General features: G+C 50.1%; 1 protein-coding gene across 1 annotated transcript in view; it reads left to right on the top strand.

Annotated features, from left to right (window-relative positions):
- The window catches only part of UBAC1 (UBA domain containing 1), a 25840-nt gene extending 11794 nt beyond the window's left edge, over positions 1–14046 (top strand). The window contains exons 5-10 of the mRNA XM_021718850.1: positions 463–565; positions 828–936; positions 2106–2319; positions 5355–5441; positions 6538–6676; positions 13552–14046. Of these exons, the coding sequence (XP_021574525.1) occupies positions 463–565; positions 828–936; positions 2106–2319; positions 5355–5441; positions 6538–6676; positions 13552–13667 (768 nt within the window). The 3' untranslated portion in view covers positions 13668–14046. The remainder of the gene's footprint in view (positions 1–462; positions 566–827; positions 937–2105; positions 2320–5354; positions 5442–6537; positions 6677–13551) is intronic.
- Positions 14047–16771: the final 2725 nt, after the last annotated feature.

Genomic DNA, 16771 nt, shown 5'->3' with positions numbered 1-16771 from the left:
CAGAGGGATGTGTACTCCAGTGTGGTGTCCCTGCCAAGGCATAGGCGTGTGTGAGGGAGGTACAGTAGCAGGAGCTGGCCTGGAGAGGGTCTCTGGTCACCTCCCTCATGGGCCACGGCAGACCCGCCAGAGCAAGGGCCTCAGCCTATGCGGCCCCAGCTGGCTAGACAGCAGTGGCCTCACCAGCCACAGGCTAAGCGTCGCACCAGCGCAGAGTGACCGTGGGCGTTCCTGTGTCACTGGCTGAGAACCCTGTCCAGGACACCTTCTGCAGAGAAGCCTGGCTCTCTGCTGACCACCTCCCCTTTCCCTCACCCCCCCACCCGCTGGTCTCCTTCTCCTGAAGGAAGCGTGTGGTTTTGATGCTCACAGATTTAGAGTTCTGGGATGGGAGCAGGGTTGTAGGTCCATGTGGGTTGGTTGGATATTGGGAGAAATGACTTCCTTTTCTGTTCACCACAGTTCCAGACAGAACTCCGGAAAATACTGGTGTCACTCATTGAGGTGGCGCAGAAGCTGTTGGCGCTGAACCCTGATGCAGTGGAGCTGTTCAAGAAGGCAAACGGTGGGCAGGGCCGTGGCGCCCGCGTGCCTCTGTGTGCTTGCTGGCGCTCACTAGGGCAGGCCAGCAGCCCTGGTGCTGAGGCTGGGTGGATGGGTGTGGTTTGGCGGCCTGCCTGCTGCTGTCCTCGTGTGCCTGTGGGAGGCTAGAGGCTGGACCTCATGGTTCTGAGGCTTTAGATAATTGCCAAAGTACCTGGTACACAATGGGCAGCTGGCCCCAGGCTCAGGGCAGCCCCTCACGTGCCTCTTACTCTTGCCCACAGCTATGCTGGATGAGGATGAAGACGGGCGTGTGGACGAGGCTGCGCTACGGCAGCTCACGGAGATGGGCTTCCCTGAGACCAGGGCCACCAAGGCACTGCGGCTGAACCAGTACGCCAGGCTGCTCCACCTCCTGCCCTCGGTGCCCAGGCTCCCCTGTGACATCTCCTGTCCCGAACTGTTTGCTTGGTTAAATTGCCTTTTTTTTTGTTTTGTTTTTAATTGGAGACTCACTCTGTCTCCCAGGCTTGAGTGCGGTGGCATAATCATGGCTCACCACAGTCTCTGCCTCCTGGGCTCAGGCAATCCATCTGTCTCAGCCTTCTGCGTAGCTGGGACTACAGGTGCACACTACCACCCCTGGCTAATTTTTTGATTTTTTTGTAGAGGTGAGGTCTTGCTCTGTTGCCCAGGTTGGTCTTGAACTCCTGAACTCAAGCTATCCTCCCACCTTGGCCTCCCAAAGTGTTGAGATTACAGGCCTGAGCCACCATGCCTGGCAGGTTGAATCATTTCTAATGTGTGTTTTTAAAAAGATACCTTAGATACATGTCCCAGAAGTATTTTGAGGCAGGAATGTGATATATAATAATCATTATGTAAATCTCTACTGGACTGCTACTTTAAGCCTGTTCACAGCATGGACATTCCCACTTTAGATTACGTGTTTTTGGTTTTGTGTTCCTGCTTTTGTGTTCATCCACAGCCAGGAGACAATCAGGGGCCATGTTCCTTTGTGCTTCGGACCTGAACTCTCCTTATGTCTCTTCTGGCCCTGCTCCTTACCTAGTGTATGGTTTCAGTGTTTGGTTCAGGCCTAGGGAGTTTGAGACAAGAACCAGAGCTTCAGTCCCACCTATGTTCACTCAGATTCTCACTGTGAGAGTCACCAGCTGAGTTAGGAATGTCAGGAAGTAGAGACATCCATTCTTGGGCATGTGCAGGAGACAAGGGCCTGTCAGTTGGCCTGGGAGCCTTGGACCACTTAGCCTGGGAGTGTGGGATCACTTAGCCTGGGAACCTTGGGTCACTTAGCCTGGGAGCCTGGGATCACTTAGCCTGGGAGCCTGGGATCACTTAGCCTGGGAGCATAGCATCTGTTAACCTGGGAGTGTGGGGTCCCTTAGCCTGAGAGTGTGGGATCAGTTTGCCTGGAAGCATGGGATCAATTTTCCTGGGAGCATGGGATCTCTTAGCCTGGGAGCATGGGATCAGTTCTCCTGGGAGCGTCAGGTTGGTTTGCCTGGGAATGTGGGCCAGCATCTCTCAATGCCTTTCAGCATGTCGGTGCCTCAAGCCATGGAGTGGCTAATTGAGCATGCAGAGGACCCCACCATAGACACACCCCTTCCAGGCCAGGCCTCTCCAGGGGCCACAGAGGCTGTGTCTGAGGCTGCAGCTGGACCTAGTGCTGCTGATGAGGAGGCCAGAGACGAGCTGACAGAAATCTTCAAGAAGATTCGGAGGAAAAGGGAGTTTCGGGCTGATGCTCGGGTATGTGTGCTGGACCTGTTGCTGGGCAGAGCGGTGTCGAGTAGCAAGCTGAGACGGAGTAGCACACAGGCCCAGGGTGGTGGGTGTGAGTTCCCGAACACTGGGAGGTTGAGTATAGGCGCTGCGTTTCCATCAGTGCTTGTTAGTTGACATGTCTGTCATCTTTTGAAAAGCCACAGAGACCTCAGGATCACTTACATGTGATGCTGCTTGGACTGGCCAGCTGATGGTGCATGTGGTCCAGCTCTTCCCCTTGGCCTCACGCTCAGGTCCCTGTGGTCTCTGTGCTTTCTTCACTGGCCTGTTCTTTGATCAGGCTCAAGAGTCTTGCTTGTTTTTGACATGCTTCCATCTTCTTCCCGCTTGGAGGTCTCCTGTTCACATTTTCTTTATTCCATGTGCTTCTGTTCCTACGTGAGTATAGGTGGTTTTCTCAAGGTGTGGTGGACGCTTCATTGTGGCCCTGCCTGTGAGGCTTGTTTTCTGTGGAATCCCATGTGGCCAGGTCGTGGGAGTCCACCCTGGTGGTTCTCAGTCTGCTTCTGTTGGGGCTGAGTGGAGCTCTCTGTGCCTGTTGTCCTGGCAGGACCAGCCCTGTGCCGCACGGTGAGACCCGTGGCTCTGTGCCTTTGGTTCCTTTCTCTACAGGGCCCTGCAGAGACAGATGCTCTTCCAGTCCATCTTCTTGGACCCTGGTTTTAAGCAAGAGGTAGCTCCCACTCCCCACTTGGCATGGTCCAAGGTCCACTCTTCAAGGTGTGGACATTGGACCTTGTCCCTCAAGCCCTGGCAATATCTCCCCCTCCCTGGGCAGTCCTGCCCACAACCGCTCGTGGAGTCAGTTTCTTTCATCTGTGTTCTTCTCCTTGTGGCTTCCGTTTCTTGTGAGCTTAGCCAGGCACCCAGAAGCATTTTGTTTTAGCCCAGTGTTTCTAAGTTTAGCAGAACGCTTATCTGGTTATCGTAGCCTTCCAAAGGGCCAAGTCACATCTGGTCCTGAGGCCTGTCAGGGATGGAGCCGTTGCACTCTGGTGGGTTCTTTGTGCTCTGCATTGGGATTGCTGCTTCCCGGCATCTTGATCCTGCATGGTCCCAGTGAGCTTCAGCTCTGATTCTTTTCTTTTTTTTTTATTTTTTAGAAGGCAGGATTTATTGAGAGGACAGAAAATCTCCCAGAGCAGGAAGAGACCTGAGGGGGTTGCCCAGCTCTGATTCTTTCTTGCCCTCTTAACCCTCCTTGGTTACAATACATGTCTGTTCCTAACAGTCTTAATGCACCCACTTTCCTAAGGTACTTCTCTTCTGCTGGTCCTCCTACCACCTCTCTGTGTCTTCTTTGGTGACAATTGCCCATAAAGTCATGGTTTGCAGGGCCAGCGTATCAGCTTTTCTCCCCTTGTTGCTGTCCCAGTGGTGAGATCAGACAGGTGTCCGACAAGGGTTGAGGTGTTCGTTTAGTTACTGAGAAGGGAGTTTTGGACTGGAGGCGGAGGAACCTTTTGCCGTCCCTCCCCTTAGTGGTAGTGGGAGTGACCGCTGTCCGTGGTGCTGTCCAAGGCCTTACCCACTGTGGAGGGCCCTCTGCTGCTGCCCAGGGGCAAGTCTTCCCTCATGGGCTGGGAATGAGGGCAGATGCTTGACATCACCTTGGAAGCTTTGGGGAATTGCCAGCACTGAGACAGATAGGGGAAAGGGTCCTGTCCTTGAATTTAGCAGCAGGTTCCAGGCTGTGTAGATGACCCTATATTGGTGTTACGGGGGTTCTTCTCCCAGTATCCATTTGTGGGACCCTGAGTTAGGATGGGGTCCAGGAGGCAAGGGTGGCTGGCTGTATCTAGGGAGTGTGAACTTAAACTCATCTCATGCACAGCTGGCTCCAGTCAGCATCTTTCCTGACTTCTACCCTCAGCCAATGCCTGTTTCTGGGGGTCTCTTTAAACACCCAACAGTCCAGTCAGACTGACTGCGTATGGACGTGTGCATCCATGGGGTGCAGAGTTTTGGGACTCTGTAGGAGCATCTGGAGAACAATGTGGTTGATGGCGGTGAGGAAACAGAAAGAGGGGGCTCTGGGGCTTTGGGAGCATGGGCTTTGATGTTTCAGGGAGTAGGAGAGATCCTTGGAAAGCTGATGATTTTTGCAAATTGGCCTTTTGAAACATTGTGTTATTAAAGTCGGGTAAAAAAATAAAATCAGTCTGGGGTAAAGGATGTGTCATCTTATATGATTTTTGTCCTGAAATGTACATTCTATCCCCAAAACACTAAAGATTAGGTCATAGATAGTCTGCTCTAAGAATTGACATACATTGATACTTAGAGTTTTGTTAAGTATTAGAAGTTTAAAATTTTTCTTATCTTTTTTTCTAAGATAAGATCTGGATAAAACCTTTCTTTACATGTTGCTATGATGTTTTTGTCTCCATGTAAATTGGACTGACCTTTCTCTGTTGCCACGTCTTGGATAATAGGCACTTGGGGGGAGCTCGCTGGGGTTCCTTGAGATGGAGTCCTTGGGGTGATCTGAAGGTTGTGACCCTGTGTGGTCCCCCGCCTCAGCCACAGGAAACTGCATCCCACGATCCCATGGCTCCCCCTTTCCTGCTTGCCCATGCCCTGCCTGCCTTCAGTTCCCTCCCTCCTGTCTACCTGCACCCATGCCTGACCGCGGCTCCCTCCCTCCTGTCCATTCAGGCCCTCGCCTGCCCACCTGCGCCCATGCCTGCCCGTGGCTCCCTCTCCTTCCCACCTGCGACTTCCTCCCTTCTGCCCAAACCCTACCACAGCTTCCCCCCTGTGGCTCACTGCAGGTGAACTGGGAGCTTTGCTGACTCCTGGGTCTCTAACAGTCACAGCCTTACCTCCCAGGCTTTAAGGTGTTAAAGTAAGAGCTATCCTCACGGGGCTGCACAGAGAGAACGTGGAGTAGTACCCATGGGTTGTGGCGAGCACCAGCCCCTGCCGCCGCAGTGCTGCTCATACAGTGCTTCAGGCACGGGGCAGCTCTTGGACCTAATGGTTGTGCTTCTGTCTAGGCTGTCATTTCCCTGATGGAGATGGGGTTTGACGAGAAGGAGGTGATAGACGCCCTCAGGGTGAACAACAACCAGCAGAACGCTGCAGTGAGTACCATGAAGATGGGCATGCATGATGGAGACGCTGTGTGTTGTCACTTTCACATAGTTGGTTGTGTTGCTTCATAAGTGAGGCCGTGGGCCAGATGACCAGATAGTGTAGAATTCTCATGATGCTGAGAACATACTGGGCTTTGCCTTCTGGAATCAATGCCTATGTGTGCATATCCTATAGTGAAGGGGGAGTTTGTTCATTTCTCTTATTTTTATTTTTTCATTTATTTTTAGTCAGGGTCTCACTCTGTCGCTCAGCTGGAGTGCAGTGGCATGATCACGTTTCACCACAGCCTTGACCTTCTGGGCTCAGATGATCCTCCTGTCTCAGGCTCCCAAAGTGCTGGGACTATAGGCATGTGCCACCGTGCCTGGCAAATTTTTTTGTGTATGATTTTTTTTTGTAGAGACTAGGTCTGGCTATGTTGCTCAGGCTGGTCTTGAAATTCTGGGCTCAAGTGATCCGTCCACCTTGGCCTCCCAAAGTGCTGGAACTACAGCCATGCACCTTCACGCCTGGCTAATTTATTTTATTTTATGTAGAGACGAGGTCTCTCATTCATCTTATTAAATGAACTCTAAGATTGACTCCTGTCCTGTGCCAACGTACCAGCTGCTGATGGGCTCTGCCTGGGGAGAGGCTCCATGGCGGCCGATCCTGTCTTCCACCTGCCTATGGGTTGGATGGTCACTTCTCCAAGGTGGATGACACATCTGTGTGCAGACATTTCCAGACCCACTGACTGGCTGTGACAGGACCTCAATCATATGGGGCTTTTCCCTGAAGCAAAGCTGGGGGCTTGGAGCATTTGTTGATTTCTCCCCCACACCCCTGGGTGGGCCATGCTGGCATTTGTTGATTTCTCCCCCACATCCCGGGTGGCCAGAGAAGTTGTAGCATCTACAGAACCAACCTGCCCTGACCTGACATGCAGTGCATTGAGTCTGTACAGGTCTTTTCGGACATTACGGCCTCTTCCAGCTCAGGAAGCCTTGGGGATGCACCAGGCACTCAGAGAGAGAGACCAGCCATGGTGCCAGTGAATGCATCCTGGGAAGGAGCTCACACTCTATCCTCTTGGCTGTGCAGTGCGAATGGCTGCTGGGCGACCGGAAGCCCTCCCCCGAGGAGCTGGACAAGGGCATTGACCCCGACAGCCCCCTGTTCCAGGCCATCCTGGACAACCCAGTGGTGCAGCTGGGCCTGACCAACCCGAAGACATTGCTAGGTATGTGTGCTTCTGCATACTCACTCGGGGTAAGCCAAAGCTGCTGCTCCCCAGGCATGCAGGTGCTCCGTAAGCCAGTGCCACCTGTGAGATGGGTTGACTTGCTGGGCTGCTGCTCCTGCATTGTTGTCTCATGCGCAAGTCAGGCTGTGCTCATGTGTGGCTGTCTCCCATGCAGTGGCTCTGTAGAACTTTGGAAAGACCAGTGCCTTGGAGCTGCCTGGGTCTGGGAAGGTGGAGACAGCAGCAGCAGCTCATTGGGAAAAGGCGTGCTTTGGGCTTTCACTCTTAGTATCTGTAAGGGACTTCTCTGGTCTCTGTGTTTGTGTTGTGAGTACCTTCATGAAAGCGTGTACATGACTGGACGCAGTGGCTCACGCCTGTAATCTCAGCCCTTTGGGAGGCGGAGGCAAGAGGATTGCCCGGCTCAGGGGTTCAAGACCAGCCTGAACAACATGGTGAGACCTCGTCTCTACAATAAAAAAAAAAAATTAGCTGGGCATAGTGGCACACACCTGTGGTTCCAGCTACTTGGAAGGCGGAGGCAGAAGGATCACTTAAGCCCAGTAGGTTGAGGCTGTGGGGGCCGTGAGTGTGCCACTGCACTCCAGCCTGGGTGACAGAGTAAGACTCTGACTCAAAAAAAAAGAGTGTATGTGATGTCTGTAACGTTAAAGATAATACAAAATCTAGTCGCCAGATGTTGACTGTTAAGCTGGAAATGCAGAGTGTTCCCATGCCCTGGGGCTACGGGCTCCCCCCCATGTACCATGCCTTGCCCCCTCCTGCGTGGCTACTCCTGAGGCCACCATCAATTTACTCCTGTGATGTTTTTCCACATGTATGTGTATCTCCAAACAGCCTATTGTTTGTCCCTGCTTTTATGTAAACGATCAGATTTTAAGCAGACGTTCCCTGACCGACTCTGCATGCCGTGTGGAGTGTTGTCAAGTATTTCATCATTGAATGAACTGCGATCCGAAGGTACTCTGGCTGTTGGCACACAGTGCTGCTCTGATCGTTCTCATTCCTGGTGCCAGGGCGAGAATTTTTCCAGATTTGAGTGCAAGGACTGGGCTTGCAGGAGCAGAGGTCCTGAGTGTGGGAAACCAACAGTCACCAGGACAGTCAGGGCAGGGCTTGAGGCACTCTGACTGTCATTCCCTGGTCTTAAGGCTGACCTGCAGACAAGGTGTGGTGGCTCATGCCTATAATCCCGCCACTTTGGGAGGCCAAGATGGGAGAATTGCTTGAGCCCAGGAGTTCGAGACCAGACTGGGCTCATAGCAAGACCTCATCTCTACAAAACGTTAAAAAAATTAGCCAGGAATGGTGGCGCATGCCTATAGTCCCAGTGACTCAAGAGGATGAGATGGGAGGATCACCTGAGCCTAGGAGATCGAGGCTACGGTGAGCCGTGGGCATGTCACTGCACTCCAGCATGGGTGGCTGCAAGACTCTGACTCAGAAAAAAAGACTGACCTCAGAGAGGTGTATCGGCTTGTTCTTCTGTTGGATCGCTCTTCACTCAGGAGGCTCCTCACATCCCGGCCACTGGCCTGACCCAGGTGTTTACATCACATACCCTGCAGTGCAGTGTCTGCTTATGGACCCACACTGCAGCGCAGAGTCCCATGTTGTGATATGTGTGCATGTGTATTAGGGTCACACTCCCACCAGGGCCTCCAGAATGTTAGGTCAGGCCCACAGGAGGTATGAATGTGCCTGGTATGTGAACCGATGCCGCATAAAAGATGCAAAGAATTGCACAGAAGTTAGATTAGAAAATACAGTTTACTTGAAAAGTAAATTAGAGAGAGAGAGGAGATTCACCGCCCCCCCCAAGGTAGAGAAGGAGGCCAAAGCCAGGAAACATGACGAGAGCCATAGTTCAAAGAGCACATGACCACACCAGAGTCTAATAAGGCAGTGGCAAATGACTGCTCATGGTTGAGTCCTTTTAACCTTTCCCGTTGATGGGGGAAGGTCATTAAGGTGATTGGGTGGTGGTCTGCTCCATGTCATCACGAAGGGGCAGGGAAGCGCCAGTACTAACGTCAGGTGATGGACAGCAGGCAGATGGGTGGGTTAGTCACATGATTGTTGCCATGGTGGTGGGCTAGATGGGAGGAGCCAAGGGGAGAGTGTGTTCCTGCAAGAGACTTGTCAGAAGTTTGCAATCCACAAACTCCTTAGCAAAAAGATGGTGTAGTGTCATTTCTATGCCTCTGTTCTTGTCTTGCATCTGATGGAGATTTGCTGAGGGGGTGGGGTAGGCTGCCAGCTTGGCCCTCAGTGGAATGTCTGAATACTTCCTAAAACCTGCCTACTGGGAATTTATCTAATGTCTAAATTGTGCTAGATTCAAAGCATGTCAGGGGTAAAGTTTAAGCAAAAATGGCTATGCTGAGGCAAAAAGACTACACTAAACTAAGTTTATTCTAGATTTCTATAGGTACCTCCTTTCCGTTTGGCTGTGCTTTTTTTTTTTTTTTTTAATGATGTGAACCTTGAAAGAAAACTTTCCTATCGCAAGGTCAGAAGGACATTTTTCTTTATTTTTTCCTGTAAGTTTTGGGTTCTTCTTTCCTGTGTAAGTCCATGACCCACCTGGACGTGTATGTGGGTTTGAGGCAGGGCGCCTCCTCTCTGCACCTGTAAACCAAGAAGTGACAGGGGTAGTTCTGAGTTGATAAGCTCCCTGAGGATGTGCCTGTGTTAAAGAAGCAGTTGTCACAGTATGGTGTCTTTTCCCAGAGGGTTTGGGGAACTTCAGTATTTATTTATTTATTTATTTATTTAGAGTTGGAGTCTCACTCTTTTTGGGGAACTTCAGTATGTATGTATGTATTTATGTATTTTTAGTTGGAGTCTCACTCTTTTTGTCCAGGCTGGAATGCAGTGGCACGTTCATGGCCACTGCAGCCTCGACCTGCTGGGTTTAGGCGATCCTTCCAAGTAGCTGGAACTACAGATGCACGCCACCACACCCGGCTAGTTGTTGTGATTTATTGTAGAGACAAGGTCTCAACCAAGTTGCCCAGGCTGGTCTCGAACCCCCGGGCTCAGGCAGTCCTCTCACCTCGGCCTCCCAAGGTACTGGGATTACAGACTGAGCCACCGTACCTAGTTGAACTTCAGTATTTAAAAGGAAAAGGGCAGGCAGGAGAAGAAGGTAAAAAAAGGAGGGAGGGTGAGGGCAGTGAGGCTGGTAGTTAAAGACGCTGATTAGCACTCAGCACATCTACATTTTCATGTGAAAAGAAGGGACTAGAGGAAAAGTCGGTTACTTATTCATCTTGGGCCCAGTATATCTGCATTTAACATGAATAAAGTAAGCATGTGAACTGATAGCTGATTGTTGGGGAACAAAGACAGTCAGTGTTGACTTGGCTCCCAAGCTGAACTTTCCCTATGGCATCGTGGGTCTGGGGTCCCAAGCTTCTTTTTTTTGTTCACATACTCAGATTCTAAAATTTGAGAATGTCTTTTGTGAGTTTTATTTTGATTCTTAGTGGGCTTCTTCACACTGAGGCGTATTTCTCCTCTCTCCTGCTATACAGGCCTCAGGATGTTATTATGTGCTGCCCTAAGATCTGTGCAAAAACATTTTTATTTTTAGAGATAGGTCCAGCTCTGTCCCTCAGACTGGAGTACAGTGACGCGATCTTCACTGTAACCTCCAACTCCTGGGTTCAAACGATCCTCCTGCCTCAACCTCCCAAGTAGCTGGGACTGTAGGTAAGCACCACCACACCTGGTTAATTTTTAAATTTTTTTGTAGAGACGAGGTCTTGCTATGTTGCCCAGGCTGGTCTCAAACTCCTGGGCTCAAGCAATCCTCCCACCTTGGCCTCCCAAAGTGCTAGGATTACAGGCGTGAGCCACTGCGCCTGACCAAAAACCTTTTCTAAAGGGGAAAATGTGTTGATAAGCCTTGCCAGGGCAGCTTTCCTCCTCCCCAAGGACCAGAACATGGAGATGGTCAATCGCCCTCTCTTGGAGTGAAAGCAAACCTAGAAAACGGCAAATCTGTGATGTTCTAACCAGAGTTGTAGCTTCTCGGCGCTCAGGTGTCTTTTTCAGCTTTTACCCCATGGCCTGATACCAACTTTATACAGGTGACTTCATGGTGTTTGAATTGCAGCTTGGCTATATACATTTTAGGAGGGCAGAAGTTAATAAAACCATAAGTTGTATATGAGATTTGCATTGGTTCAGCCCAGGAAGGTGGGACATCTCCAAGATTGGAGAGGGTCATAGGTGAAGCCAAAGGTTTCCTTACTGGCAATTAGTAGCAATAGCTGGCTCTTATCTGGGGAATTTTGAAAGTAGTAAAAGAAACTGGCAGCTTGAGGAATGAGGAAGGAGTCAAGTTTCTTGATATGTAGATGAGGCTTTCAGAGAGAGCAGGTAAGTGTCTTAACAGGTGCCCGGAGTCTGGGAGTCCCCAGGAGACAGCTTTACAGGGTCATGAGATACTTTGATTTTCCTTCTTCATCTGTTATGATATTTGGCAGAGTCAGGTTGGGAAGTAAACGTGACCTAGGCCCATTAGTTAGGAATCTGGCAAGGGAAAAAGAAAAGGTTGGAGTTGAGTGCTTATGATCCTCCTGCCTCAGCCTCCTGAGGTGCCGCCACGCCTGGCTAATTTTTAAAATTTATTTTATCGTTTGTAGAAATGAGGTCTCGCTATACTGCCCAGGCTGGTCTTGAACCTCCTGGCTCAAGTTATCCTCTGACCTTGACCCCCTAAAATGCTGGGGTTACAGGTGTGAGCCACCACACTTGGCCCTATTCCTACTACTTTAAAAACAAGAGTTTTAGTGGGTGCAGGGTAGTTTATTCTGTTGACATGCTGTAAGTCATTTAGCTGACACCGGTCCCTTATTTTTAGTCATTTCCATTGTTTTTCATCTTGGGGCCTTTGGATCTACTGCTGCAGTAAGACTTTTTTGGGTACAATACTTCATGATGTTCACAGTAAACCTTTTTTTATACCTAATTCTTTGGGTGCGGTTTGTTTCCTAAGGATAAATACCTAGAGGTCAAATGACCAAGTCACAGCTTGTGAAACACTTGGAAGAGCTTGCTAGTGCTCATCACCTGCCTCTGGCTTTGCCTGTGGACAGTGTCACCCCGCATGTGAACCCACCTCCCAGTCACCCATTCATACCCGCCTGCTCTCCTTGGTGCTCCTTCGGTTACTAGTAATGGTGCCTCTTGCTCTGTTGGTCATTTCTACCCTTTCCACATGCTGCCTCTGCACAGTGCCTGCCTCTCAGTGGCTACATTAATCTTAGAGCGTTCATAGTTCTTATATGGTAAGAATACTTACCCTTGTTGCGTGGTGCACACTTTTAATTTGCCCTTTAATTTTGGGTGTTATTTTTTAAATATGGAAGTTAAGACATATGGAAGAAAGTCCTTTTTCAGACCTGCATGCATCAGGGTGCTTTTTCTTGTTAACTCCTTTCATCTTTCTGTTCAGCTCTCTCTTTCTTCCAGAATTTAATTTGCCGATTGCCAGGAGGAAGCAGTAACTCGGTGCCTAGCCCTTTCCTACCTCTCTGAATCTGTGATGCCGTCATTAGTGTAGTTTGTTCTCACAGACACTAAGCTGTCATTGTCTTTCTGGAGTCTCTTTCTGGGATTTTATTTATTTATTTTTCTGTTTGTTTGTTTTGAGTTGGAGTCTTACTCTGTGGCCCAGGCTGGAGTGCAGTGGCGCACTCATGGCCATCACACCCTCAACCTGCTGGGCTTAGGAGATCCTTCCACCTCAGTCTTTCAAGTAGCTGGAACTACAGGTGCATGTCACCATGCCCGACTAATTTTTTATGATTTATTGTAGAGACAAGGTCTCACCAAGTTGCCCAGGCTGGTCTCGAACTCCCGGGCTCAGGCAATCCTCTCACCTTGGCCTCCCAAAGTGCTGGGATTGTAGGCATGAACCACCACACCCAGCCTCTTTCTGGGATTTTAAACTGGTTTCCAGAGGGTTCTAATCAGGAGAAGCCAGAGGGTTGCTTGAGAGGCTGGGGTGTTGTCATGTAGTGAGTAGAGGAAGTCGAGGAAGTCACGTTCACTCGGTTCTGGGCCCTGTGGGACTTGTGGACTCTGCAGAGCCGGGACTCCCATGAGAGACACTTCCCTGGATCCTATGACCTGGGGGCTCCTTTGAGGTGGCTCAGTGTGTGCAAGATGGCTGGGTCTGGGTGAGGCTGAATCTGAGAGCTTTTTGCTTAAAAGGACCTGTTTGGGGAAACGATTTTGTAAAGCTGTTTAGGAAATCAAAGTTTTCATTTGAAGATGTGCTGTTACATTCTTAATGTGCTAGTTTCTTAAAACATCATTTTCTGAAGGCTGAGCACTATGTGCTTCCAATTTGTTGTTAAATTTGCAGCAGTACCTTTGCATGGCTGCATCTGGTTATCTTCTCTGGTGGGACTGGGCGTGGGACTGGGAGTGGGTTCCGGGCAGCGAGGATTTTTAAGAGTTGATGACTGTGCTAGCTGCTTTGCAGAACAGGTGCTGTGAGCAGGCACTGGTGCGTAGAGCTACGCATGGGTATCTGTTTTCACATCTGCCAACTTGATCGGGGATCAGACGTTGCTGGGCATTTTAGGCTGAGAATTTGCGTTTTGCCTTGGGTTCTCTGTGGCCTGGGGCTAGAGGACACCCTTCCCACAAGGAGGCTGGAGGGCATTCTTCTCAGGAGGAGCCTGGAGGGCACCCTTCTCCCGAGGAGGTTGGAGGGTGTCCTTCCCAGGAGGAGGCTGGAGGTGCCCTTCTCTTGAAAATGCTGCTTGAAGCCATTTCACTGCTGCTTGCCAGCAGTGTAGATGGCCTCAGCTTTCTCTGTCTTCCTGCAGCCTTTGAGGACATGTTGGAGAACCCGCTGAACAGCACCCAGTGGATGAACGACCCGGAAACAGGACCTGTCATGCTGCAGATCTCTAGAATTTTCCAGACACTGAACCGCACGTAGATGGTGCTGTTCTGCTCCGCTAACCCGCGACAGCAGCCCCAAGAGCAGCTGAGAGGGGCAGAAGGACCACCTTCATCCTCTGGCCTGGGCCAGGCGTGCGCTCTGACCTTGTTGCTCATAAACTCCATGGCGGCGGTGTGCAAGGCTGTATTTTTAGCCTCAACAGGTGTTTACACAGCGGTGCCTGCTGCCTGGGAGGTGGGGCCATGGCCTCCCCCGGCTGCCCCGTGGGCTCTGGAGTCAAGCCCTGGCGTTTGCTCGTAGTGCCCACGTGTTGTGTGAACGAAGGCATGTTGCAATCCAGAGTGTTAATCTCACCCTACTAATTTAACCAGTCACTCGCGGGTGGCTTCTTTAATAAATAAATCCTTTTTCCTACGCTCTGTCTTAGCTGATTGCCCAGAAAATTGTGTTCCTCCCTGTGAGCGTTTGCATCCTCCATCACCCAGCATGCCTCTACCTGGGGCCTGGGCCATGGCTGCCTTCTTTAGGCAAGAGTGGAGGAATCTCCCATACACATTTTGTTGGCTGCATCTCATGTTGTGCTTGGATCAGTGGGTCTTTGAAGCCACATCCCAGGGAAAGGCACTGGGCCTGTGCACAGCAGCCCCTGCCTGGCTCTGGCCACCTTTCCTTTTTTCTTTTCTTTTTTCAAAAACTTTATCTGAGTAGTTTTTTTTTTTGTTTGGGGGGTTGTTTTTATTTTGATAGAGGGTGTTGCTCTGTCACCCAGACTGGAATACAGTGGTATAATCATAGCTTGCTGCAGCCTCGAACTTTTGGGATTAAGCGATCCTTCTGCCTTGGCCTACGTATCTGGGACTACAGGCGTGCACCACCACGCCCAGCCTCATTGTCTGTGTTTTAAAATGAGAAAATTCTTTTCCTGTGTTGTGAGCTCTGCTCGTTATTATTGTTTAAAGCAGTGAGTTCTCAGCTGTTTGTTTTAAACTTGTCTTCTGTAGCTCCTCCCTATGGTTTGCGTGGCATTGGCCTGGAGTGAGCGGGTGGGCGTGAGCTGCCCCTGCCTGTCGCTGTAGGAGTCTTAGCTGAGCTCTGAGCTCTTTTTTTTTTTTTAAGTTGGAGTCTCACTCCATTGCCCAGGCTGGAGTGCAAGTGACACTCACATGGCCACCCCAGCATCAACCTGCTGGGCTCAGGCGATCCTTCCATCTCTGCCTTCCAAGTAGCCAGAACTACAAGCATGCGCTACCATGCCTGACTAATTATTTTATTTATTGTAGAGATGAGGTCTCAGCAAGGTGCCCCGGGTGGTCTTGAACCCATGGGCTCAGGCAATCCTCTCACGTCGGCCTCCCAAAGTGCTGGGATTGTAGGTGTGCTCTGAGCTCTTTTTAACTGAGTAAGAATGCTTTAAAAAATGTTTCTTTTCATATATCTAGGATTTTTTTATTGCTCTTGAGATTTAAAACTTTTGGATAAAACTTTTGAAAATACTCTTTAAGCCGGGCTCAGTGGCTCAGCCTGTAATCCCACGCCTTTGGGAGGCTGAGGTGAGTGGATTGCCTGAGCCCGCGGGTTCGAGACCCGCCTTGGCAGCAAGACCTCATCTCTGCAATAAATCAAAAAATCAGCCGGGCGTGGTAGCGCATGCCTGTAATTCTGGCTACTTGGAAGACTGAGGCAGAAGGATCACTGGAGCCCAGCAGGTCGAGGCTGCGGTGAGACTCCAACTCAAAAAAAAAAAAAGAAAACAGAAAATACTCTTTAAAGGCAGTGAATCTCACATCTAAGACTCGTGTTATGATAGTTATTTAGTCCCAGCTACTCAGGAGGCTAAGGCAGAAGGATCTCTTGAGTTTGGGAGTTTGAGGTCAGCCTGGGCAACATAGTGAGACCCCATGTCTAAGGAAAAAAAATTGTATAAATCTATTCCTGAAGCTGTGCAGCGTGAAGAGTTCTCGGGATTTGGGCTGTACTCTTATTGTTATTTTGCCACTTGCTCTCTTTTTAGATGGCCAACTGTACCTGTTATTCTGCTAACTCCGAGTATACAGTTCTTAGGCTTCATATTGTTACTGTTTTCCTCCCTCCCTGCCCTTCCAGTGTCCTGCTCCCAAACTGTGGGATTGCTTCTTCTAGAAGCTGAGGTCAGGGCCCTGGGGCCACAGCCTTCCCATGCACCTCACCCTAACTGACAGCCCCAGTCAGGGTGCTGGGGGCTCTGGGCTTTTACACTCTTTGCAGAGAAGCAGAGCCCCTGGTCAGGACATCCTTGGAGGGATGGCAGGCCTCAGTGCATTCCAGTCCTGGGCAGGGCACATACAGGTGAGTCACCCCCTCACAGGAGTCCCTCTAAGCAAATGCACCTTCTCTTTTGTCACGAGGTCTGAGGAGACCCTCAGTAAGAAGAGTTTCCTGGTGGTGTTCAGCTATTTTGCCTCTAGGCTTTGTTTTTTTAATATTCTTCTATTTTTTGAGTCGGAGTCTCAGTGGCATAATCACAGTTCACTGTAGCTTTGACCTCTTGGACTCGAGCTGTCCTCCCACCTCAGCCTCCTGAGTAGCTGGGACTACAGGCATGTGCTACTACATCCAGCTGATTTTTAAATTATTTTTTATTTGTAGAGACAATGTCTTGCTATGTTGCCTAGGCTGATCTCAAACTCCTGGGCTCAAGCAGTCCTCCCACCTCGGCCTCCCAAAGTGCTGGGATTACAGATGTGAAGCACTACACCTGCCTAATTTTTTTATTTAAATTTTTTGCAGAGACAAAGTCTCACTATGTTGCCCAAGCTGGTCTTGAACTCGTGGTCTCAAGGAATCCTCCTGCCTTGGCCTCCCAAAGTGCTGGGGTTACAGGTATAAGCCACTGTGCCTGACCTTTGTTTTTTAAATAACCAACTACAAAGCAGCTGTGCAGTCCACTTTGGTTGAAGAAATCCTGTACTTTTTTTTTTTTTTTTTTTTTTGCTTTGGAGTCTCACTCTGTCGCCCAGGCTGGAGTGCAGTGGCACGCAGGCTCATGGCCACCCCTGATCCTCCTCCTCAGCCTTCTAAGTAACTAGAACTATGGGCGTGCACTACCACACCCAGCTAATTTTTGATTTATTGTAGAGATGAGGTCTTACCAAGTTGCCTGG

The sequence above is a fragment of the Carlito syrichta genome, unplaced genomic scaffold (assembly GCF_000164805.1).
Source record: "Carlito syrichta isolate Samal-C Ts95f unplaced genomic scaffold, Tarsius_syrichta-2.0.1 Scaffold313900, whole genome shotgun sequence".
Classification (NCBI taxonomy): Eukaryota; Metazoa; Chordata; class Mammalia; order Primates; family Tarsiidae; genus Carlito; species Carlito syrichta.
The sequence above is the reverse complement of the archived record's forward strand: the minus strand, read 5'-3'. Positions and strand labels throughout refer to the sequence as shown.